This window comes from Hippocampus bargibanti, linkage group LG19 (assembly GCF_051943395.1).
Source record: "Hippocampus bargibanti isolate YZ-2025 linkage group LG19, ASM5194339v1, whole genome shotgun sequence".
Lineage (NCBI taxonomy): Eukaryota > Metazoa > Chordata > Actinopteri > Syngnathiformes > Syngnathidae > Hippocampus > Hippocampus bargibanti.
Window position 1 is genome coordinate 9,011,390 of NC_142752.1, and position 27,009 is coordinate 9,038,398.

Below are 27,009 nucleotides of genomic sequence, written 5' to 3' on the forward strand. Positions count from 1 at the left end.
GCACCAGTTAATGGTATTTGCAAAGTTAAATCAGTTTAGTGCATGTTTTCCATAATGGCTTTGACGACGTGGCATTGCCAGCGGCTCTGACTTGAATGGTGGAAGGATGGCTCTAATTTGGGATAATGGCTGAGTCAGCCATCATCATCATATGTCCCTCAGTGGACTGCAAGATACGCGCCCACGCTCGTGACAATAAATTAAGACGCTGGTGCATGCAGCCAATGTTGACATTTGTGTGCCGGTTGCAGGTACCCAAAATATAGACAAAGGGGTTAATTACTGGCTAACCTAATCAAATCACTTGTCATCAGATTAGATTAAAGTGTTTAACCTTGCTTTGGGCCACTGTCTGGTCGTGATAGACGCGACTGCATCAGGCGAGCAGCTGTCAAAAAGCCGTGAAGCGATTATGCGCGATAAACGACTGCAGCTTGATGTTCCAATCAATGCTCTCCTGCTTGAAAATAAAAAGTGCACCCATAATGTCGGAGGCGGAGGGCGCTTGACTGTGGGTGGGCTGGAGGTGGGCGGGGCCTTTGTGTGTGTGGGGGGGGGGAGTTAACTCATTCACTGCCAGACGATGTGCAAAAAATGTGTCCACTCCAGTGCCAGCGTTTTTGTTATTGTCATTGAAATTCCAACCCCCACAGAATATTAAGGACTACATCAACATTCAATGCAGCGTAAGAAACCTTAGTCTCTTATTTCATCAGATAAGAGTTAATTCCTAAATTATATGGTTCTGGAGTTATATGAGCTTGAAATGAGGGCAGATCCGCTGGATGAACGACGTATTGACTGTGACCGGGCAGGAGTGCTGCATTGGCTAGTTTACATTCCACAGTCGGCTAAGCTTCACCAACCTCAGCTCCGCTTAGACATGCACACAATCATACATCTACTCACGCCTGTATGCAGTGTTGTCTACATACCTGCATCAAATCATTATTTAGGATTTTTCTCCCTGGCATCATCAATAAATGTGGATTGGTGATGGCCTTTGCACGTCTCACTTGACCGGCCATTCCGTCACATAGCCAATCATCAGTTTCCGTTGTCACGACTCACAAATCCTTTTTTAGCAGCGCCAAAGGACATAGACGTTAGGTCGCTGTACAAAAAGCAGATAGAACAAACATCGCCTCTGCTGGTCTTCGCCAGAATCTGCACTCATAATGAGGTGCAAACCATTGTAAGTGGTCTGGTTTGATTTCCAGGACACTCCCCCAAGCGTTTCTCCCTGTTGGCCTCATCAAAATCTTTTCAAGACCTTTAGTCATGGTGCATATCCATATTCATGCGCCACAAATTGATCAACCTGTGCCCTTTAAAACACGTGACATCGTAACAGCCGGACAACTGCCGCCGTCGAGGTTACGAGATTAGCCGCATATGCTCAACAATGTCGTAGCTGTAATGAGCAATATTTGTTGATGGGTTTATTAAATCTCAACATAGCACCCCATGTGCTTCACTGGAAAGCGTGTCGGTGCTGAAATAGTCCCAGTGGGGAAACCAGCAACTTTGCAAATGTGCACAGCAGAATAGACCCCCCGAAGAGAACCCCCAGGGGTCCGAAGTTTTGTCTCTGGGTGAATTCCCTGTGCTGTGTGTAATCTGCCAGAGATCAACTTGGTCAGACCCCCATGCCTATGAGAATTTTTGAGCATCTTTTCCCCTCTACCCTCATTTGGATTGATTGTACGTCAGCAGTACAAGCACCGCACGATACATTTGAATTTTCTCTGCACCGTCGAGCTTCCCCTTCCCAATCTCCCAAAACATTTACGTGAGTTTAATTGAAAACTCTCAGTTGCCCGTGGGTGTGAATACATGTGCGTCACTCAAGCAGCCTTCACCGGCCGGTTTTATTGGACCTGGTCCCACTTCATTACATCATCCAAAATCTGACAGTGCATCATCAGCCGAAGAAAACATTGGATGAGAATGCAGGGAGTGTCCTCTTCTGTCGACTTTTGGAGTTTTATTCACAAAATGAAGGATGGCAACAATAATAGCTCTCCATATATGGGGGACAAGCTAGATTGTACGGACACGTGGATACCGCAGTATCCTTTTGAGTCTTTCCCTGTCCACATGCATCTCATTTTTGTGAAGAGCCGTGAGACGCGTGACAAATCACGCCAGGCTTGTTTCATGCACCCCTTTTCCTGTCAGCATTCCGCTGACACCGATGTGACACATGGAAATAAAGGCATCCTGGTATCCAGCTGCGCAGTGGCGGGAAAACCAACCTGCATGACCATCACCGTGGGACGTTAATTCAAAGCATTTCCCATCTCGCCTTGTCGTCCCTCAAAGCTCAGTTGAAAGGACGTGAAACCCTGCATCTTCGCCCGCCGCTCCCCCAGGAGTAAGATTATAATAAGAAAGCACCATTACGGGGTCCAGCAGGAGTCCACGCCACCGACTCGCCGTTACCGCTGCCATCATTCCCCGTGAGGTCTTTTCTTTGTTAGTTAAGGGACAGAGCAGCCGCAAGACATCCTTGCTCTCTGCTTGTTAGCTAGCTGTAATGACCGGGCTGCAGAGAACCAGGCGACCGAGCCAAGCCGCTGGAAGGCCCGTCTTTCTCTGCCGGTCTGAGACTGAAAGAGGGAATACAACCGGTTATCGCAGACGATGAGATCTGAAAGGCAAAGGAGGCTAGTAGGCGGATCGGGAAGGATGAGATTGATTGCTGCACACCGGAGACATCCAGACTCAGCAGAGAGAGTCGGGCTCAAGTTGGCACCTTGAACTTTTGTTGATCTAGCGTTTCATCATGATTAATTGAGCCAAGCAAGCGGCGCGTTTGAGATCATTAGAAAGAGTAAAACTCCCTTGTCGGTTTGTGCGAGGTTTTGCGATCATGTTTTCAGTGATGCAATAGTTACGTTTCCGTCTCACTTGCGTTGCGTCGGTCACAAATATGTCGTTAAGATGCAATGCTTTGGATGCAATTAAGAAAATTACAGTTTGGACCTTGAATGTGTTGAAGACAATGATGAGAAAATTATCCTGGAAAGCAATCTGCACTAGTTTCAAACGTCATTGTCATGACAATCTCACAATAACAAATTTTTGGGGTGGGCCATGGTTGGTCATTTTGCCCAGTACATAAAATGTTGAAATGTTGTGCTTTAATAGAAAATACATTAACTCATTCACTTCCATTCCGAGATTTATTCGGGAATTGAAAAGCATGATATGGAGCGCCATTCCCAATTTTGTCCGGGTCGTTTTTTCTTGCGGGGGTGCCGCATAAAGCGCTAGTCAGACCTCTGGCAATGTTTTTTCACTTCCAAGAGGGGGAAGCATTTGCCATGTGTCTATGTTCGCGCTTTATTACAGTTTCAGCTGTTGTTAAAGCGCTATATAAATCAAAATGTAAATTTCTCCACTGCGAGACTAATAATGGCAAATCCAATCCAATCCAAAACGTAAGTATTGTATTGTATTTTGAAAAGCCACCCCCATTTCAAGCTCAGATAACTCCAGACCCATATAACTAAAGAATTAACTTATATTTTTCACAGCCACCCCTTTTCAAGTTCAGATAACTCCAGACCCATACAAATTAGGAATGTACTTTATTTCTGATGAAAGAAGAGAGTCCAAGCTTTCTTACGTTGAGTTCAAGGTTCATGTAGTCCTAAAACTCAATATTCTGTGGGTCCTGCAATTTGAGTGAAAATGTCAAAAACCCTGGCACCCTGGAGTGGATACATTTTTGCACATCATCTGGCGGTGAATGAGTTTCCCGGGAAACATACCTGGCCAGTGAGATATTTTCTTCCAGGAACAAATCTGCGCAGTATTAATACATGAGTTTCCTGTTGCATTTATGTATTTATTTTTGTTATTTTTTTATGTACTACTGCATTTTATGGTTCCCAAATGGGCCGTACTTATTCATGATTCTCCAACTTGTATCCTGCATGCGGTGACGGAACGCTATGTGTGCTATGAGCGGATCGATAATTCAGCAGATGACAGACCGGCCCTTTGGATCAGATGGCAATCGAAAGCAATGACATAGACTGGCCTGTTTTCTCACCACTACCTTTAGCGTTGTTTCCCAGGAATGTATATGTGTCATATCGTTGCCTGTTGTTGAAAGAAGCTAATAATATATATTTGAATGCATTCCAATGGCCCCGATGCAACCATATGCGTCACTGAACGAATCTTAGTCCTGTCTGAAGCTTTCGAGCGGACTTTTTTGGGACTTATTATTTTGTGACTTATTATTTTAACCATGCTTCAGCTTGATCAATTGAAACCATTCATGCTGCCTGAGGGATAGATTTGCTTTTTAGGAAGAGTTTCATTCCTCAGCTTGACGAGTATTGATGGGCTGCATTTCTGGAGCACATTTAAGCCAGAGCAGAAGGACTCTTTTTTTTTTGATTTTTTTTTCGTGGTTGGCATTGAAATGCATCACGTGCCGCGTGAATCACAGCTGTCAAGGGCCCGATTATTATTTCACTGTCCCCTCCCTCTTTGTGAGATGCATAACTCCGAGCGTAATGTTGTGTGAAGACTTGCAAACAACATCTGTGGTCGTGGCGAGCGGGCAGTCCCAACCATGGGGCTCGGTCGCCTGCCAAACCCGCCCACATTACACTGTAAAACCCAACAAGTTGAAAGTACTCAAACCTGTACAGGTTACTCAAAACTTTTGAGTAAACTGTACTCAAAAATTTTGACGTAATCAGTTGCCATAAAAAATTTGAGTACTTTCAACTTGTTGGGTTTTACAGTGTACCTTGCGTCTGCTCAAGACGCCCCCACCTCGTCGCGCTGCTTTGGAAGAGCCATCTTTCATCTGGGCTATTGATACACAGCGGGCTGATGCAGAATCACTTGACTGGAACGGGGCTGGCTGTAGCGTTGATGCGCATCAGAACCAGGCACGAGTTGTAATTTTGGTTCATTTTCAGCCCTTTTTTCCCTCTGTATTTGTTCCCGGTGGGGGCGAGCATGCTGTTTATGATGCCCCCTGCAGAAGCTTCTGCAAATGATGATAAACCGCAGCTCGTCGATCCTTTTGGCTGATAACATTCCTGCGTACAGGAGTGTTCTGCTCATTCGTTATCTCCAGTGACCACGCACCAAATGCAATCGGCTCAAAGGAACACTTCATGCCAACACTGGCACCAGGAACTCTTTCAGTTTTCACAATACGGCTCCTCCCCTTCGATATAGTCACTCCCAAATATGGACGCACTTGCTATCAAGTCAAGGGCTGTAATTCAAAGCCACCTCCCAATGCGAATAGAGTCAAAATAAATGGCTGCCATGCCGATGGATGACTTAACTCATTCACTGACATTCACGAATTTATTCAGGAATTGAAAATATGACGTAGAGCACCATTTCCGAATTTGTTTGGGTTTTGTTTTTTTTCATGCTTGGATGCCGATAAAGCACTGTTCATGGCCTCTGGCAATGTTTTTTTTTCTTTTCCACAAGGGGCATCATTTCCCTTTTGTGCATGTTAGTGCTTTGTTCCAGCCTCAGCTCTTGTTAAAGTGCTATATAAATCATTATGTATGTATTGCATTGTATTTGGGACAGCTGCCCCCATTTCAACCTCAGATAACCCCAAACCCATATAATTTAGGAATTAACTCTTTTTTTGGAAAGAAAAGACAGTCTAAGGTTTCTAATGCTGTGCTGAATGCTTATGTAGTCCTAAAATTCAATATTTTGTGGGTCCCGGAATTCAAGTGACAATGACAAAAACCCTGCCACTGGAATGGACACATTTTTGCGCATGTCTGGCAGTGAATGAGTTAATTAGTTATCAGCATGTTTGTCATGGCTATGATCACCATTTCAATCCTCATCAGCGCTGTCTGAAATGACAGACACCGGTCACCTCATTTATCCGAGGCAGCCCCTGACCGTTCCTGTCTCGCTGGGTTGCATGCTCAGATGAATCGGATTGGCTCGCCAGTCCGGAGGAGGAAAGCTCAGTCGATGCAAAAGGGTGCTGAACAAGCAGCAGCCCGGAGAAAGATTGATGGACTTCGCTGTCTAGACTACTGTCAGCACCTGCTGCATAAAGGCAACCAATGACACACACACTCTATTCGAGTCTTGGCATGTATTTTTCCATTGATGAATTGATCAAGGGTTGGGCAAGACCCCCTTTCTCCCTTTCCATCTTAATTCTTCATCTGCTCATAATAAAAAATAAATCAGATTCTGTCCAGCGATGCCGTTCGATCTGAATTTTTGATGGGCTGTTTCTGTACTCGGGCATTGTTCGTGCCCGCGTCAAATAGAAAATGTCAAAAAAAGGTCAGCGGGACTCTGTCTCTGTTTTTCCACATCTAGAGTTAGAAGTCGTAAATGGAGGAATTGTGTTCTTAGGTGTGATTGCATCAGTTGGCGAGCTGTATCGAGTTCACGTGCGGTTTACTGATGTGAGGCACGCAGACTGTTCACCTTTAGTGGTGACGAAGAGAAATGTAGCGCTTGTTTTTGTGCTCAAGCTTTTTTTTTTTTTAAGGCTGTGCTAGATTTTCTCCTCAGTGCGATTTAGGATTTTTTTTTCAGTATGATACAGACACTCCCCAGCTGACGAACATTCGAGTTACGAAAAACGGTACATCCGAACATTTTTGCAGGTACTGTATGTCGAAAAATGTTTGGACAGAGATGCTGTAAGTTAGATTTTTGCGCACCTTTTTCCGGCCGAGCTCGCTTGCGATTGGCTGCGTACTGTGCTTCAAGCACGCACACAGGCACATTAGAGGTTTCTAGGGCTGGATGTTTACGCGACGGACTACAAGGCTGACCAATCCGCCGAGCTTGCTTACGATTGGCTGCGTAGAGTATGTGGATGGGGAGGAAATCCCTCTTCCCAGTTGACACTACATTAGGACGCAATGCATAACAAAAAGTAATGGCTGCTGGCACATCATTCAGCAATGACGTGCCAGCTGCTTCATTAATGAAGACCCAGGGATATATGTCATCGTACTACAGTAGGTGTGATTTTATTTTATGACTGTTAGATTGTCTGTGTTTTATATTTCCCCATTCGGTGTTTGACTTATACATACACTGCATACAAAATATAGCACTGTAGCAACTTATGACCAAATTCAACTTACGAACAACCATTCAGAACGTATCTCGTTCGTAAATTGGCGAGTATCTGCATACCATCCAAGGCTGAGAAAGGGAAATATAATGTCTGCTCAGAAGATTGAGTCAGTTTCCCTTCCACTTAGAACATTCTGCATGTCCAAGCGAGCCAAGAGTGGGTCGTCATGAGTGAAGAGCGTGTTCTCCTCCGCCAGCAGAGCCAAACCCCTTCAGTGTGCTGACGGGACTCTTTTGCCACAACAGATTAAACTTTTATTGAAGCGGTCAAAAGAGATTATGGCAGCCCACCGCAGCATCTTGCAGACTAATAGCACTTTCTGTACAAGGCCTCATACATCAAGCCTTATACAAACCCTACGATATCTACAGAACAAGCGACAAAAGAGGTCACAGTCGAGTGGGGGCGAAGTTGGAGTGAAAGGCGACGGGCTGCGTGTTGCAGACTGGGGAAAAATGGATATGTCAAGTGAACAAGCGCGACAGTGCACAGGAACGATTTTGTGATGGCGGCAAGTGATTCTGTCAATACTGAGTTTGTTATGAAGCGTGTCGCTAGTGCCATCCAAACAATTTTTTTGTTCTCCATTGGGAAAACTAGACACAGTAAAATGACAAAAACCCTGGTACTGGAGTAGACACATTTTTGCATGTCTGGCAGTAAGAGTTAAAAAAAACAAACATCACCACACACCTACTAAATCCCACTAATTACTATGGTCTCATTAAGAACTATTCTATGAACATTTCTTAGCCTTCCTGACCCGAAGTGAAGCAAAATACGAAATCTCTACTCAGCATTTCCCCTGTGGGTCGGGGTTAAAAAAATAACAAAAAGAAACTCGAATAGAATCCGCAAAGATTATCGAGCAAGAAGAAAACGGAGGCGTGAGGGTGACCAGGGAACGGAATGAAGCCAGATCGAAGCGCGGCAGCAAAGGTGCTGTCGGCCAGGTGCACGGATACAAAGGCACCCATCTTGCCGTGTCAATTATTTATTTTAGAGTCTCCATTTATATTTATAGCTGCCGCCAGTTCACTCCAGGATGAATACGGGAAGATGCACCTCTGGGCATTTTTGATTCTCAATTTCGTGCACATGTGTGAAGAAATTGGAGCGTGTGGAGGAATACTTGAGCTGGGGTCGGTTTGTGCTTTGGAAGCAGCCTTGCTTGGTGCGTGGTGGTGTGGGGCTTATATAAGGATTTCAAATAACACGTTGCAGTCCTTCTAATTCAAAAGATGGATGGAAGGGGGCGGCCATGTTGTTTACATCTCGATATTACCTGCTGCCACCCCCACCCGTCTCGCTTTGGAAAAAAATATTTTAAGAGCGAGCGCCAAATAAATGCATCTGTCACTTTGTGCTGCGGGGATTGTTGAGGTCACGAAACAAAGGTGGCGAGGTTCAAAGACAAAGAGTTGAGGTAATGTAGCAGAAAGTGATGAATCTGTGGGAGCTGTGCGTTACTGCTCTATAGAAACGTCTTTCACTGTATTAGTCAGGACTCGCATTCCGTAGGGAACGCTCCTCACCGGTTCTGCAGCCACCATATTTCTTCCAATTATACCTCCCTCGCTCCCACTTTACCTACACCCTCGTTATTTTGACATTCTTGAAAAAAAATCCTAGTACGGTTGTGTTCCCTCTATATTCTGAGTCGACCACCTCCACCCTTCATCTCCTCTGAGAGAGAGACCACCTTGATTCGTATTTGAAGGGGATGTTTTTTTTTCTTTTCCATTCAGCCAGGGTATAATGGGAGTCAACCGCAGATCGTAAATTCTGGGATAGAAGATGAGTGAGGTGAAAAAAGAGAGCGTTTAATGTCCTAGGCTGAGCTGGGAGTTTTATTAGGAGCTTATTGCTCGAGAGGCGGTAGAGCGCACGGTCACTCCGAACTTTTGGGATTTGATCATCGAGGTTGTAGGCAAACGCCTTTTTGATGTGTTAATTGTCACCGCTGCGAGGTGAGACGTACTCGGGCCCGGTTTAAGAATTTATTGATCAGGTCTTGAAGCGACTAAAGCGATATAGCTTGTATTACATGGGTCCGGTCAGCAGGGGGTTGTTTTCATTTATACAATACAAACAATACAATACATATTGATTTATATAGCGCTTTAACAACAACTGTAGCTGTAATTTTCATAAATGTAACGTTCGTAAACCGAAAAGTTTGTAATGCAAGGTGTTCGTAAACCGAGGCCCAAGGGGAAACTGTACTATATAATAAAGTCATTATGGTCGTTGATGTAGTTGCCTCTTGATTATATCCGAGTGAAGTTGCTGTGCTTCCTCGGCGATAATACCCTCACTCACACTGTCCCCTGCTAGCTGCTTTTTATTAAACAGAAGTTTTTCAACATCTTCTCTTGCCTGAGACCGTTGCTTAGACAACACAGAAACACCCTTAGCCACACGTAGCAGTGGTCGACTTAGCATACTGATACTGGGACGCTAAGTCACACAAACGCACACCTTGTTCATGTTTTTCAATGATCTCCTTCTGCTCGAGCGTAATTTTCTCTTGTGTCCTCTTCGGATTAACACTAGCTAGTGGTGGGGTCTTTTTTGGTCCCATAATAGCAAAAGTACTCCAATCGATAACGAATCACTCAAAGAAAGGTGGTGACGAAAACTACAGTAAAGTCTCGTTATATCGATATTCTCGGGAGTCCGAAAAATATCGATATAACCGGGACTATCGATATATCCGACCCTGCGCGCATGTAATTTTCTCCTTGCGTGCATAGAAATAGTATCGATATAACCGGGACTATCGATATATCCGATATCGATATAACGAGAAAAAGTTTGAAAACACACCATCCATTGGCATTGCGCCTTATACTCTGGTGCGCCTTATACAACGGAAAATACGGTACTTATGGGGTGTTCTGGATGAATGTGTCCAATTTATGAATCTTTCAAAATTGGGACTATCAGTTAAGAATAGAGATCAGCCACCTATCAATAAAATGTTCAGGGTTCAGGATGAAGCAGCAAAACATTGTCAACCAGCAGTAAACAACAGCTAATTTGTGCTTCTGTATTCCCCCATTTTGTTCAAGATGGAATTATTCGAGAAGGCATACAGGGGTTACGAATCAGCGCAGTTGTGTAATTATTTTTTCTTTTTACCCCCTCTGATTAAATAATTCACGGCTGTTGTTCGCCTTGTCCTTAGGTGCATTCTGTCACTTGTTAAGCATTGTCCAGACCGCCCAGGGAAGGTTGGCGCTCGCTCTGTAGGGTTATGACTGGCCCTCCATGGCAAAAAACAAAAACCACTCCGCTCCCCCTCCCCAAACCTCACAAACACTTCCCATGCACCCCAGGCTGGTAAAGGTCAGCCTTCATTGGAATTCATTCCAAAGGGGCAGAGACCATAACTGACAGATGTGGTTTGTGTGCAGCGCAGACAAACGTAGATGGATAACCACGGCATTAATGGTGGCCAAGGTTCTTTGCGTCATTGGCCTCAAAAACGGCGTTCCTCAACCCGGCTGCGTCTGAAATACATTATCTTTTTTATTTATTTAGTATAAAAAATGACGCTCCTGGCATATAAATTCTGCCTGAAAGCAATAGACTCCACCCCCCTCCGTCCTCCGTGTGTCACAAACACACACTCACCCCCAATGCGGAGCCAGTTCATCACCCTCACTGACACAGCAAATTTAAAAAGCCGACCTTGACACGTCTCGCCGCATGGATCCACCTTCACTCATCATGAGGCGTCTCAGGCTGGCGAGTGAGGCCATTGCTCGGCCCACATTTTTTTTTTTAGTTAAATGTAAAAAGTCATAAAAGACGAGGATGATTGATGCTTTTTTTAATGTTACTGCTAATCATGTGTCTCCCAGTTCTAATTAGAAACTTGTTTGCATAAACCATTACCATCAGCTTTGCCCTCACTAATTTGACGTGCGTGTGTGTCTTTCCGCAACATCTGCATTGAGAACCTTGGAGGCAAGGCCAAGTGTTTCAATGCCAAACTATATTGCAGTTGCGGTTATACGTCAGTTATACAGGAGTGGTCCACTAAGGAAAATATTTCTTCAGCCGTCATCTGATGAGTTCCTCATCTGAAGAGATTTGTCAGCGAACTAAAGTTGTGCCGGTCACTCTGGCCCGATATATATCCCTAATGGATAGAGGTGGCAGTGCCAGAACTCTGCTTTCATAGGTCCCTGCTCAAAGGTTCGGAGAGCAGTAGACTACTCCCTGAAGCTAATCTGATTATTTGTTTTTTCTGTCTGATTACCTCGAATGGTCTCTGCCTGGCTCTGATTGCCCCATTAGCTGTTGTATCACCTCATTAGCATGACTAAGCCTACATGGTAAATTTAAAGGACAACCGACGCCTCCGGACAAGTTGTGTTCATAATTTGTAAAATCACTTCAGATGACTTCTACTGAGCATATTTTCCAAAGATTCCACCGCATATAGCATATATTTTACGTTTTTAAGACTGACGCTGAATATTCAGGAAGTTTTTTTTTCCGAGTTGATGACGATCCCCTACGTGACGTCACATTTGAAACGCCCCCTGACCGAGTAAGCGACACATATGCATTTTCCGGTACTTTGTTTGGTCTGAAAACTTCGTGATGATCCGTGTCGATGGCGAAATTAGAAGGAAAACACATACATAATACGATGGTGAATCGTTGTGTGTTGCACCAAGACTACTATTTGATATTCGCTGACACAAATTCCCATCAGACAAATCAGCTCATTTCCAACGGAGCTTTGGCGCCATCTTTTGCATTTTCCTTTTCGGTCAGGGGCGTTCCTTCAGTGACGTAGGGTGAGGACTCGTCATCAACTCAAAAACAAGACTTCCGGAATATTCAGTGCGAGTCTTAAAACGTAAAATATAACTATATGCGGTGGAATTTTTGTAAAATCCGCTCAGTAGAAGTCATTTGAAGCCATTTTATAAATTATGGACACAACTTGTCCGGAGACGTCGGTTGTTAATTTAGACTGTGCTTACAACAGACTTCTTAGGTCACTAAGATATATATAGAGAGGAATAACAGGTGAAATAAGAGCCGGGGATATAACATTAGATGTAATCCGATTGGCTTCTGGGAGTGGTCCACTGCTCCCCTAAACTTATAACAGGGACCTACAACTTTAGTTTGCTGACAAAGCTCTTCGGATGAGGAGTGAAACGTCCGCCACCTTCAAAGAAGTACAGATGACGGCTGAAGAAATATTTTCCTTGACAGTTGCAGTTATATATTTTTTCCTCATGTTGTCGTTACGTCGCCGACTACTCGCTTGGATTTCGCGGCAGGTGCACTAGCCTGGTGTCGAATCCGCTTCCGCTCACTCCTGCCGTTTGTTTGTTCAAGTTTCACTTGCCACGCATGCACGGCAAATTCTCCCGCTAGCAATTAAGATAATAGGAGACAAAACCGACATTGTGGCGCTAACAATGCCCCGTGGCTGCATTGTAACTCGGGCGATTAAACAACAGCCGCAATTACCCGCCTTGCAGACGTCAGGACACCAGGGTGTCACTCGGAAGACACTTATCTCTCATCATATGTTTACCCTTGGGCGTCTCCATCCGGAGTTTGTTCTATATTTCTTTTCCGACACTCGTCTGCCCTAGTTTCCGGTATGTTTCTTGCAGGTTATATTTTTCCGCTGACGGGTAAAATGGTTGACTCATGTGGCTTTAAGGCGGGCAGTGTGATTCAGTTCCCCTCTCACTGATGGCGCTAATGGTCTATCTATACAGACCCTGTGATTGACGGGTCAAGAAGGATATTGCGCAATGCAATTTGACAGCGTGGCTGTGCATCCAAGCGGTTTCCATTTCTGGTCTCTTACTCTGCATTTCAAGACACTCGGCCTGCAACCTTGTGCAATTCTATTTTGCAGTTATCAAGTTATCGGGAATAGCCTGATGCTGGTTATCATTGCATATGGTTCTCGGTTTGCAATTTATACTCACCTTCTCGTACTTTATCCCCCCCCTCCTCACTCTCCGCCTTCTTGAACTTTGAAATGTTATATTAATGTGCTATTGAAATGAAAAAAATGTTCTGAATTTAAATGCCGCACGTACGCCACCTGAAATGTGTCATATCTTGAAAAGAGAAATTGACATTCCTTTCAAGCCACACCCACTAAATCCGGTGACACTTGATCTGTATCAAAAGAAATTGTTGGCAATTAGCAATCTCCAGTTACAGAATGCACCATATCTTGTACATAGATATCGCACAAATTATTTATTCATGTATTTATTTTGTTATTATTGAAACAGGCGCTTTAAAATAATTTTCATTTTTGCCAAGATGCGGAGAAAACACGCAGCATCTGGCCGCTGATTTGCAGGCAGTGGCAAATCCGTCGTGCCCCAGAGTTTTATTTATGACATTTTGACCTTCATCGTAAAACTGCAATTTCAGCGTTTTGGCAATTGCACTTCGTCACATTTCAATCAGATTTTGATTCACCGTTCACTGCCTGGGAACCAATTCACAGTCTATTTGTTTTTCCAGTTTATTGTATTTTTTTTATGTTAAATCTTAGTCTTCCACATTTGTCCCCGAGGAAAAGGCTAAAAATATGTTGTGAAACGCTCCCCGGGCCAAGAAAATAGCCAGTAAAGCTGCTTAGAGTTTATGTGCAAAAAGCGGTGGCAACAGCTGCTGCTAAATTGATGAATGTTTTTAGGCACCATATTGCCCAGAAAACTATTTGAGGGTATTTCCACCTTTGCCGTTATTGTCAAGAATCAGCCATTGTTACTAAAAGCGCTGATGTAGCTTGACAGCCAAAATTTGATTGAGATGAGATTTAATGAGATTTCGCCCAATCGTTAACATTTTGGCTATTTTTGTATCACAGCCATAAAGTACTGTCATGTGCATACGGCACCGTTTTGATAATTTGCTGTCCCGGGCTGACCTTGAAGACCTCCAACGCAGTTCTTTTGTTAATACAGGTTGTTCATCACTTTCTGCGCTCGCCGTCATAAAACTGTTCTACCCTTTGTACAAAGCAGTATTTTAAACCGTGATGTTTATAAAAAGAAGAGGGAAGAATGGTTCCCTGTTCATGCACTGGTTGTTCTCTTTTTTTCCCGCTTTATTTGTTGACCTTTTCCTTGATGCTTGTGCAAATTCATTCATTCATTCATTCATTCATTCATTCATTCATTCATTCATATTTTCTGCGGAATCATAATGATCCGATAAAATGATGAATCTCTCTGGTTCAGGTTCTTCACGGTGTTAGAAGATGGTAGTAAAATCAGCAGGAATCCAAGTTGGTGTACAAAGATTATTTTAATCTTGGTCAGCAGAGAGAGGCATGCGCTTTTGTTGAAGATGAGTGCCAGAGAGAGGGAAAGCAGCCCTCTCCAGAACATATGTACCGCGGGAATGACATCATTTCGAAAGAACCTATCAGCTTTGACATACAAGGGTGAATGAAATATGATATCAGACAGGTCTTTGACTTGTTTCCATTGTGTTGTGAGATTAAAAAAAACACATTTTCAATACAATCCTAAAACGTATTGGTTTTTTCTAAATATTGCTTTGCATTGGCATATGTGAGGTGTGTGGGGTGAAAAAAATTTAAAAAAGATATTCACGTTGGAGATAAAGCCCCCATGGCTGAGCCAGAGCGGTCATGTTAGTGTAATGGAAGCTATCCTCAGCTGAGCTCCATGCATAATTCAGTGGCGGACCTCATCTCGTTGCTTATTGCTGACTGAGCCAGCCAAGCCTTGGTGATTGATGACCTCTCATGCCAGCTGACAAAGATTCACTTGCAGGACTGGACACGGGTCATCCCTGATGAAACCCCCCACTCAGTCCTGCTTGCATGTTGGCTTGGCGTTCGTGGGACAATCCAAATACCACACCATCGTGTTAACTTTCAAATAAAAGTCCATTCGTTCTAGCCGTCTGTTTTATCATAATATTCTCTCCGATGCCGCCTGGCAGCGGTAGGCGCCCCATCCAGCGCTTTTATATTTAGCCATTCTAGTGTTCTGAACATAAACCTCATTACGGCTTTCAAACGTGGTGAAAAAGACTGCCTTTTTCTTAAGTCCCAGTCGTGTATTAGCTTCTGGCGAAGGGCCTTCTCGCCGCTTTTCTTTTTCATCATACACCCCCTTAGCATATCCGAGGCCTGCATTGCTATAAGAGCAGTGGCCGAGGTCATTGATAACAGAGAAGTCCAAGATGGCGCCATCTTTTGTTGTAGTTTTTGTTTTCTTTTGTGTTTTCTTTTGCCACTTTGAGTTGTTGTGCGTCGTGTGGAACTGATACAGATTGGTTTTTGGCATTTTTGGCCGATGCGTATGTGGAACTGTCGCGACTTGGAATTGAAGCGAATTTACGTGGGACAGTAGATATGAGACAATCTGTTTTCGTCAATGGATGCCACAGCTTCATGTTTGATTTCAACATTAGCTTGTAGCAGACGCGCACATTTCACCATGCCGTCCCTTATCCACTGGTGAAAAAGACGCTTTGATCCTCTCCTCTTTCATTGATAACTGCTTTATAACAGAAATAGTGTGCAGAAAGTGCTTAAAATTGAATATCTGTCATAGTGTGTGGTCACATTATTTGTTTTTTGTTGTTGTTATGCCTTCAAGGTGGCTGCATTCACAGCAGGTCGTGTATTTTTTCTCTTCTTTCTTTCCTTTCCTCTTACTTTCATCACTTTGCTGCTGTGAAATTTAAATATCTCCACTGTGAGAATAAATGGTAATCCAGTCCAACAGCAGTGACATTCATCGACAACTCTTTCGATTTCTTTGACTGCACATCAGCAAAAGAGGAATGGAAGAGTCCGTATTGACAGAGAGCTCACAAACACCCGATAATCAGTTTTGAACTTGACGAGAAGTGTTCCAAAAACAAAATCCTTTGAGTCTTGATTCAAGTATTCCTCAAATAGCGTGCCCTACATTGCCAAGCAAACAGAGGCTCATGCGGTTTGGTAAAATTCAACCACAAAACCGTTTGGAACAGCACTTTGCAACGCGCTGAACTCTCGCCGCACACAAGCGACACCGCCGCGTTGTCAATCAGCGCCGCCGCTGACTGTCGCCTCGCAGTGAAAGTCAAAGATGCTCGGTATTATTCCAGATTGCTGTGGTACGCGCTGTGGGATGATCGTATGCACACTGGCACACTTCGCGCTCATATCTGCCAGTCTTTCTCGTCACATGACGGCAGCCGGTCGCCTTGGCAAGGCTTTGTCATTTAAAGATGACAGGGAAGGTTGCTTCCTAAACACCGCATGCGTCCATCTCCGTTTCTCACCCCCTGCTGCTCGGGGATGAGGGAAAATGACGATCGGGGGATTTTTCTGTCGTTCCCATTGAGATCCTCGTATCACCTTGACAGTATTGCGCTCCGTCATGGCCTCGGAGATGACATTGGGTGTTCGGATTCTGTGGGATTTGACTTAGCTTGCACCCCTTGAACCAACCTCAACGAACTGATTCCTCACTCTTACCATTCTTGTGTTCTTTCTACAGGGTACAACTTTAATAAAAGATCCCGAAGGGATTTGAAGAAGTTGGCGAGAAAGTCGGGGAAAGGTTGGCCTACACCAAGCCGGGCGGAGAGGGCGGCAGTCAGGCCAGCGTCAGTCAGACATCTCAACAAGCTCACCATGCTGTAGCGTAAGGAAAGAACGCTGGCTCGCAGCCTGGAGAGCACCCAGAAGAGCACCCAGAAGAGCACCCAGAAGAGCACCCTGAAGGGCACCCTGAAGAGCACCCTGAAGAGCACCCTGAACCTTTTTTAACCGTTCCAGAAGTCGTTCCTCTTGTCGACTATCTCTCCAAAAATGCCAGTGCTAAAATCGGCACTTTGTTACATGTGGTGACACCACACTCGTGGGACCGTCACGTAGCCCAGCGGGTCGTTTGGGGGTACGAACACATCAAGGAGGCAATTTCAACCGTCACACCATGCGTCCCTGGGCTGGTTCGTGGCGTTGGATCACCCTGGTGCTATTGGCCTGGGGGACGCTACTATTCTACATCGGCGGACATTTGGTGAGGGACAGCGAGCACCCGGAGCGTTCCAGTCGTGAGCTTTCTAAGATCCTGGCTAAGTTGGAGCGACTTAAGCAGCAGAATGAAGACCTGCGGCGTCTGGCTGAATTGCTCAGGTAAGCCAACCTTGATGATTGCTGCGCCGTCAATTATTTGTCGACTTGAACTGACAAAATGTGAGCCAAGGAGCACTCAGTCAATATCCAATTAGCCGCAGATTGTGGAAAAAGTTACAGCGCTCATCTGCGCTTCATCGGTTCAGCTGATGAGCACAAAAGAAAAACAAAATGGCAATCTAAAAAGTATTTCCTTGCCTGCCCAACTGTTTATTCATGACGAGAACACTTTCATTCATTTTCCTCGGTGCAGCGATTCAGTTAAAAAGGCCCCTCATGGTCCAATCAGTCATTTCGCACACCACCTTACCATCCGATGATGATGATGATGACGATTTTTCTTTATTTCTTTCAATTTGATCCACTTCTGACGGTGTCGCTTTATTTGCCCCGGCGGGCGGCCTAACAAACAGATGTTGCCGCGAAAGTTTCATCAAAAGCAAATCAGCGTTGGCGCAAATACCCCGTGACAAACAAAGATGGATGGTCATACTCCTCATCAGATTTTAGCGTTGCTTCAGAATGCTTTGGCCCACGACAGCGTTGTTGTTTAAGCCCATTAACCACGCGGCATCTTTTTCACATTCAGGAACTGCGTAATGGAGAGACAGATGGTTCTCCTCCTACCAACTGTATGCTGACAGTGTTTCTTTTTAACACAATAACAATAGGTCCATGTTTTTGAAAGAGCGGGGAGCAGCTTCCGTGGGGTGCGCATACATGTGCAGGGAGCCTGTTGGTGTATCCTGATGTGCACCGCGTTCACACGGAGCACACACTTCAGATGTTGCCAGTGCCGCGTCTCTGTGATATTCAGATTCACTTTGATGCTGGGCCCTCATCAGTGTTCCCAAACGCTAAAATCCACACACGCTCGCTTTTGCCGCAAAGAGCCATACCCTGATTGAAAGCAACAAAAGTTAATTTCTTCAAAAATAAAAAAAGGAGCGGCTTGAAGCCTACCACAGGTCCAGATGGATCCCGACACACTGTATGGTTGTTGCTTATTGCTAAGATTGTACTCACAATTTTAAACCGGAGCTCCACAACTCCTCGATGCTTCTAATGCAGTCAGCAGCAAAGCCATCCAAAACCGCCAAACGCCACCTTAAGCTCGCTGAGCCCGTTTGCATTATATTCTTAGTCTCAAATGCTGTTTTTCCTCGGCGCGATATCTACTGAGCTTGGCTCAGCTTTCCCCTGCTTTTTGGTGCAGATTTAGAGCAGTCTCTCTCTTCCAAATATGCCACGCTGAACGTATCAGAGGAGAAACTCGTGCTACTGTACATACCTGTTGAAACGCGGAGAGACACCCAACATTCAGTATGCAGCAGTCGCGAGCCGTGCATGTCACTGCTAGGCCTTCAATAGTTCTGCGTCTGAATCACTCCACAGCTGCGAGTGTGGTTCGAATGATTATTTTTAGAATTATTAAGTATTACTACACGTCCACTAAAGGGTACCATTAGCCAGGAAATAACTTGTGACTTGAAGAAACCTAAGAAATACTGTCATTAAAGTGTTTGAATTTTTACTATGAACATGTGGATTTGTGATAACCTCATAAAATATCAATATTATTTGCTATTTTTGCTAGCTTCGGAGCTGAGAGCACAGAGAGAAAAACTGCATATTATTGTTAATTTTTCTCTTGCGATTTTCCTTATTACGATCAAAACATGGAGTGGTTTCTCTTCAGATAGACCGCTTTGTCAATCAGTAACTAGTTTTACTGTATTTTTTTCATTTTGTGTCACCTAGAAGAAAAAAAGCCGCAAAAGGCAGCCAAAGTCACTACAGCACAGTACTGTAAAACAACGACGGATCACAGAGAGCAGCATTCAGAATATTTACTGTTGTTATTTTTTAATTTATTCATCCATTTTGAGGCATTACTGTGCTGTAAATGCCCGAAATCGAACATTATTTATGTTAGAGTTGAAATTAAGAAATAATTGAAACTCGCACAAAAAGTAGGGAAGATGTCTCTTTTTTACTTGCAAGAAGAAACAAGACAGAGTACAGGGTACAGCATTTCTAGTCACCTATTCTAAACAATCGTTCTACCCCCTTCCCTTTTATTACAGTGACTGGCCTTGGTAGACAGTTTCGCGTGAGCAGGAAATTCTGTTCGTTAAACAAAGTTTTAGCTCGGTTACTCTGGCATCCAAATGAATATTAGCTGGGTTCTAAGAGAAATGTTCATCTTCACTTCTCTCCTTTAGTCCTTCCTGAGTAGCAACATCTTCACAGCACACATTAATAACTACACACCAACATTGAATGTATAGTTAGTTGAATGACTAAGTGAGAATGTGAAATACGAAGAAGAAAGGTGAATGTGTGATCACATGTATGATTATATGTATGAGCATTCTTATTTTTAAGAATAAGCATTCTTCATTGCAAGCATTATCAATGTATCATAAGCAAATATATGATGACAAAAACAACAACCAGAACAAGTTAAGTAACCAAAAACATCAGTTTCATTTGGCCACACCTGACAATGAGCTGTTGATTTCAGTCATTGTGTTGAGGGAATCATGCAACCATGCAGACATGTCTTTGCTTAAAACAGCAACTTCTTCTTTTCCTTTGGGCTTTTCCCTTCAAGGGGTCGGCACAGCAAGTCAGTGTCCTCCATCTTTAGAGGTTTGATCCGCGTGTTTGTTTTGGCCAAGCTTTTACGTCGGATGCCCTTCCTGACACAACCCTCTGTATTTATACGGCTTGGGACCAGCACAAGAAGACTTATGTCCCTTTGTGGCTACAGAACAAGCAACTCGCTCAGTAAAAGGCTCCCAAACACAAAAAGGTCATCGGCACAGCAACATTCAAAAAAGCAAAAACTATACTCACCATTTGATGACAATGGTCTGATCTTACCGTGAAATATGCATCTCTTCCCGTGCATGTTTTTCGAATGTGGGACGGAACCCTGTTGATGACGAGCAGGTGAGCCCCCTCATCGGAGCATTTGGTTCTGGCGTCGCCCCAATATTCGAGCTGGTCGATGTTGCTTCTCAGCAAGTAGCAGCTTCCGGAAAATCCCAGCCATCCGTCAGGGCAAATGGTGTTCAGCAACAATTACCTATTAATTACAATGTTCCTCACCTGTCGTAAATCGTCATCTGAGCGTTCTGCAGGACCCTCGACACCTTTTGAAACTTAATGTATACAGTAGTGTACCTGTAGTTTTATACTGTATATACTGTATGTTGATCGTGGACTGTTGATTGCATTAGAGTTATGTACTGTACTAAAAAAACATTTACTGTGCTTCTTTATGCCTGTCCTGTACTGTGTTTTGCTAAATTAGACGTTTTAAATATTTTTTGTACTCGTACACATGTAAATTCACCAATACATGTCGGGTTCGCAACATTGCACATTTTTGTCTATCGCGGGTGATCCCAGTTCGCATTAACCGCGATAAGTGAGGGATTACTGTAAGCATTAAAAAACATCCAGAGGTATGAGAATCAGGCTTTTGCTGATTTTGATCGCACAGGTGGGAAAATGCTCAAATTTGGCCAGGCTTCTTTTATGCGCGTGGACGACAAGTAATAAAAAGCCTGTCGACAATTCCTCCGGCACCCCATCTAGGAGTGCCTATTATCCTTAAATTACTATCCTAATAGACACAGAGCGAGTATTATTGTACTGCCCGTCATCCTTTTTCACATCCCACCCACACCCGTCGAGGCTCGCCGTCTCGCATCACCCTTCCCTGCTCCTCATTTGCATCCCCTCGCCACCAAACTGCTGATGGCGGCATGGCGCGCCGCCAGGCTGCCGCCCGCAGACCTTTGTCATGGACCCACTGACTTGGTAAAAACTCACTCGCTTTCTGATTGACTCGCTCAGCCCACGTCTGACCCAATTCACTGCCTGCAATGTCCTCTGGGTTTGGACCGGCAACTTGAATGTGTCTGTGTCAACAAACCCAGACACTTTTTTTTTTTTTTTTTGAAAAGCATCCCCGTTGAGTTTAAGATATTAAAAACCTTTCTGGACTGTTTCATGCCAGGCTGGGGTTTCTCATTGAAATTCTGATCCATCAAACTTACATTAATGGAGTGGGCTACGACTCTTTGTGTGGAGTTATTGAAACCAACAACCCGCTGAGAATGAGTTATGGTTCAACTTGGGTTTCAACTGATTTCCTGCCATGCATAAAAGAACAGCGTTATGCAAAGCTGTTACACAAAACACTTGAAGGGGTCGTGTTTACTTGAGCCTAGTTATTTGTGTGGATTATTGATTTGCACATCACATGTTATTAATTTGTGCCATGTAGCTGTAAAGCATTAAGACTCTTCTTTTATTTATGCCGGTCAGTGGATTTCTGTGCCTCTAATGCGTCATTTTGCATTGCATAAGGCTCTCCATCATCCCCCCCCAAAAAAAAGGATGGATCAAATGAAATAATCGATCAGTGATTCAAATTAGTATCACCCGCCTGGCCTTTACTATTAGCAAATCCACGCACAGCAGCTTACCCCCCAAATGCGACACTAGCCTTAATGAGATACGAGCTGGGGGTCAAGCGTCTCAATCCATCGGGCTATGTCCCCTCTACATTTGCCACTCACCTCAGACCAGTTGCAGGCCGTGCATATCAACCCTAGGGCTTTAGTAGTGTGACGTCTGAATCAATCCACAGCTGCGATTGTGGTGTGATTTATTACACGTCCACTAGAGGACGCCGTTAGCAAGGACATTTCTTGTGACTTGAAGAAACGTAAGAAATACTGTCATTAAACTGTAAAATTGCAATATTATTTTTTATTTTTGCTATCTTCAGAGCTGTCCAATCTGTCTTAATGATGTCCATCTATTCTTGAAAAGTCCGTCTTGACAATAGTTTTAACAGTATATCTCCAACCAAATCCATTTCTTCTCCTCCCTCAGCCATTGTGGGTTGATTGACAAAACTGCTATTAAATTGACACAACAATATATGTCCTTATGCAGCTCACTACCGATACAGTGTGCTAGCTCTGGCCAGTATGGGCTTATCACTCACGGCTAGTGACTAGCCAATCATAGTTTGTGAAAACTGTTATTTCCAGCGCCTTCCAGCAGGCCTTGAGTTGCCAACTCGAGCTCTGATTGGTTAAAGCAACAGTTTCATCAACATTGATTGTTATGCTCCAGGGCCTGCAGGACTGATTGTGGCGGGATACAGATAAATTTCTGACCTAGTTAACAAATGATGGCTGAAATGTGATTGGTTAAATGCTTAATTACGAACACACAACTGGAAGCAGCACAAGATGGGAAAAGCGCTGAAAGACTATTTGAAATTATTTCATAAAAAAATCATGGACAAAATATAATTAGCATTAGTTTGTGATCTGATATTTTTAGGCCAGCAGAGAAAGCCCTGTAGGCCCTAATGGCCCACCATTGCCTCAAACACTGACCCCAAGCTCAAGTGGACACAGTGGCGCTCGCCGGTCCTGCTGGTGAGACATGGGCGAGCGCAAAGGCCTGACGGTGACAGCTGGACTGAGCAATGAGCTCCTGATTGATCCCCGGGCATTCTGGCAGAGGGATGGAGGTCGGGCAGAGGTGATGCAAAGGGTGTGAACAGATGGATGCTGTGAGGACAAGTGATGGACGATCAGGCCAAAAGATCAGAACACTTTCCTCAACTACTTTTATGTAGCAGGAAGGTGCAAGGGGCCTCTGAACCCCGCCGCCCCTGATGGTTTTTCTAAGCAGGAGCGGTTTATTTTTGGGCCGATAAACTCTATTTAGTCATGATCTAAGTGGATGAACAGTGAACCATGACAAGTGTCTAAATACCCTGACATCACCAGCCACCGTGACACTGTCTAGCACCGAGCTCCAATTTAAAAAGGGACCAGTGTGCCGTAGCAGATGTTTGCAGGTCCTCCAGAGATGCCATCTGGCTAATTTGGGGAGGGTGTTTCCTCAGCCCCACGTCTATGCGCCACACCGCTGCTGTGTTTTAATGCTCGCAGTCTATTTGGAGTCTGTGGATCTCTGCACCTTGTCTGTAGTCATTGCCGTGCGTGGCGATGGCCTACTTCGACGACCTTGGTTGGGAGCCTGTCATGATGATGACTGTTTTAGACGGACTTGGAACCCATGGGGGGGTTATGTCACACTGAATGTAGGCCGACATAATGTCGAGCCGTGTCACGTGATGGGTGGGGTCTTGTTTGTATTTCGTGTGAGGACTCAGACAGGAAATGCATCTTGCTCATATTTCAACCAATGTATGCCCTATACTTTCTTTTCCTGGGTATAACATTGAATGACAGGATATATACTTTTTAAGCAAATGGTTACAATTCACCAGGGGTCTGTTTGGAATAGCTTGGAACAACCAAGTCAGAAATGATGCCACAAAGCTGACTGCCAACACAAATTCGCCAATAGATGATGCTGTGCTAGTCAAAGTACTGTATTTTCCGGTATATAAGGCGCACCCCAAAGTCTTGATTTTTTTCAAAAGATGACCCTGCGCCTTATACGCAGGTGCACCTTATATGTGAAGTCATATTGAGCCACAAGAGGTCTCACAAGTACTGTCAGTAGACACCGACTCCATTTTCCCCACTAGAAGTAATTAGTGCGTTACCCCAGCCTCTACTGTAGCGCCTTATAATGTGCTGCCTTATATTTGGAAAACTTTTTTTTTTTTTTTCAGACACTCCCTAACTTACGAACGAGATAATTTCTGAGCGGTCGTTCATAAGGTGAATTGTTCATAAGTTGCTTCAGAGTTATATTTTGTCTGGAATGTGTGTTTAAGGCTTATACAAGTAACCCGTATTGGTTTATTGGTTTAAAATAAACATCTAATAATATATATATATATATATATATATATATATATATATATATATATATATATATATATATATATATATATATATATATAGAGAGAGAGAGAGAGAGAGAGAGAGAGAGAGAGAGAGAGAGAGAGAGATACATGTACAACTGGAGAGAATACTACATATGTTACTACAAAAATGTTCGTAACTCGAATGTTCGTAAGTAGGGAAGCGTCTGTATATTATATTTGGAAAACTTTCTTCATTCTTTGAAGGTGCGCCTTATACTCCAGTGCACCTTATACGTGGAAAAAGTTTGAAAATACACCATTCGTTGGGGTGCGCCTTATACTCCAGTCCACTTCATCCACCAGAAAATACGGTAATGTCTTCACATCTTCATCCCTAGTTAGCATGACTTTTCAAGGACAGAATGGTCACTGATCCAAATTTTGACATTTCCAGAACAGTAGCCAATCGCCACATTAAAAAATAATGAGCCAATTTATCTAGCGTGTCATATTCTGTGTGCCAGATCAGTATTTCTCAATCATCTGTTGCTTCTTCCAAGTCCTCCTCAGTTTACGGCACTTTCTTCTCAGGCGTGTTTATGAATGGGGAGCTCCCCTTTCATACGATTGTATTGAAGTGGAGAACCATTTCTTTGTCGTCATCCACATCCAAGTATTGAAAAGAAGTCAGTGGGGAATTCGAACTGTATTTGGGCTCTTGCGTCAGTCTCTGCAGTCTTTGTTTCCACTCTTCTCTTGTGTGCGCAATGCATTTTAAATCCAATACAAAGCGGCAAAGCGTGTTTGATGTATTGTGAGGTTCAAAGTACAATTTGTGACCAAAGCCCTCAGGTCCAGCAACACCCTCTCTTCGCTGTATGTTGTAAACTGCTGTGGGCTGCTTTGTTGAGTTAATTCCGTCAGGATTAACTAAAAAATGGGCATCACATTTGAACTCATTCACTGCCAGGAAAGTGCAAAAATGTGTTCACTCCAGTGCCAGGGTTTTTGTCATTTTCACTCAAATTCCAGGACCTACAGAATATTGAGTTTTCGGACTACATAGATATTCAATGCAGCGTAAGAAACCTCAGACTGTCCTTTTTCATCAGAAAAAAAAGAGTTAATTCCTAAATTATATGGGTTTTGAGTTATCTGAGCTTGAAATGGGGGCAGCTGTACAAAATACAATACATACATATTGGTGTTCATAGCGCTTTAACAACAGCTGAAACTGGAACAAAACACTAACATGCAGAAAAGGCAAATCCTGCCCTCTCGTGGAAAGGAAAAAACATTGCCAAACGGTCTGACCAGTGCTTTATTGGCACCCCTGCAAAAAAAACTCGGGAATGGCACAGCTCGTCATATTTTCAATTCCCGAAAAAAATGGCAGTGAATGAGTTAAATGCAATGCTATTGATTCATCCAGGTTTCTTCTCTTTCTTTTCTCATTTTACTTGTTAGCACTAAACTGCTTTGTTTGCACACTTATCCCAAATGAGTTAGCAGTGTCATTTTCAGGCAAAACATTTTTTTCTTTCTCTCATAGATTCAACCCCCCATGGAGCTTTAAAAAAAACATTTTGTGGGCCCGCCTTTGTTGACTTACTGTTTTGGTCATTATTTTGTTTCAAGTCATCCTCTGAATAGATCAGCCACCCAAGTAAAAGAAAGCCTTTCCCATTTTGTTGTCGGATTGATTTCCTCCTTTGAAACACGGCAACAAAACAAGTTCAGTCGCTTATTTGATGGACTATCAAGTAACAAAATCCCCTGGCCACCTTTTATGATTTTAATTAATGCTTTGTTGCCGGTCTTGCGCAATGTCTGTATTTTGTGAAAAACGATGACAGGCAGCTGCCAAGTGGTTTACGCATGTGGTTCATTCAAACATTTGTAATTCAGGTCATTTTTCTATGCGCTATCCACTGAAACGTGACCCTAAAATGCGGTAGAACGACTTTGACCTCCTAGCCTTTCAGTGCCCGTGTCCAACTTTGTTGTGAGTGGAAATATGATTGTGTTGTACTCAGTTTGCTTTCCCGGAATTTATTGCGTAATCCCGCTCGCTAACAAACCAACCGCGGCGATAGAAAACCTCCTTGGCTGAGAGCGTGAAGTGGAATGAAAACAAAACAAAAAAAACTCTGCGGTCGTTCCATTATTGGATTGCTTTAGTTCAATGGCGTAAAGTAAAAGAAAAATAAATAAAAAAATATTATGGGACTCATTAACCTTTACAATTTGGGCCCGCGCTGACGACTGAACAAATTAAACAGAAAGAGGGGCAGGAAAAAAAACACACTCCAGCTTTGTGAGAATGAAAGCAATCATTGCATTTAGAGCTGCTCTCTGTGCGGTTAATTTGAATTATAACGTGTCTGTCTTTTATCTTTATTGTTTGTCATTCCGGGTGTAAAATGCACGCCGTTTCATAGTTCTCGTTGAAGAAATGTTGTCTTTGCCAACACGCTCTTACACCCCCTTTTTTTTGGCGGGGGGACCAGGATACCAGAGGGTCAGGGTGACGTGGGCTCCCTGGCAGCGGGGAGGCTGCGCTCGCTGGAGGACCAGCTCACCCAAGCCAAACAGAAGATCCACACCTTTCAGAAACTGACAGGCGATGGTAAGGCTTCCTCTGATGAGTTGGCAGGCAGTCGAACCTGAAAATAAAAGGGCTTAGTCTTGGGAGTGCTGTTTGTTTGTTTGTTTGTTTATTATTCCTCTCATAGCTGCAGAATGTTGTGTGGTTTTGTGTATGTGTGTATGTACATGTGCGGTTTGTCTGTGTAGGCTCTCAGTCGTACAGGAGTCGTCCATCGATGAAAATGTTTCTTCAGCCATCATCTGTACTTCTTTGAAGGTGTCGGACAT

At 43.8% G+C, this 27,009-nt stretch overlaps 1 protein-coding gene across 2 annotated transcripts in view; it reads left to right on the forward strand.

Moving 5' to 3' along the window:
* The window catches only part of fut8b (fucosyltransferase 8b (alpha (1,6) fucosyltransferase)), an 84,831-nt gene that overhangs the window by 26,388 nt on the left and 31,434 nt on the right, over window positions 1-27,009 (forward strand). For both annotated transcript variants that reach the window (XM_089021434.1, XM_089021435.1), the window contains 2 exons: window positions 16,666-17,306; window positions 26,643-26,761. In XM_089021434.1, the coding sequence (XP_088877560.1) occupies window positions 17,104-17,306; window positions 26,643-26,761 (322 nt within the window). In that variant the 5' untranslated portion in view covers window positions 16,666-17,103. The remainder of the gene's footprint in view (window positions 1-16,665; window positions 17,307-26,642; window positions 26,762-27,009) is intronic.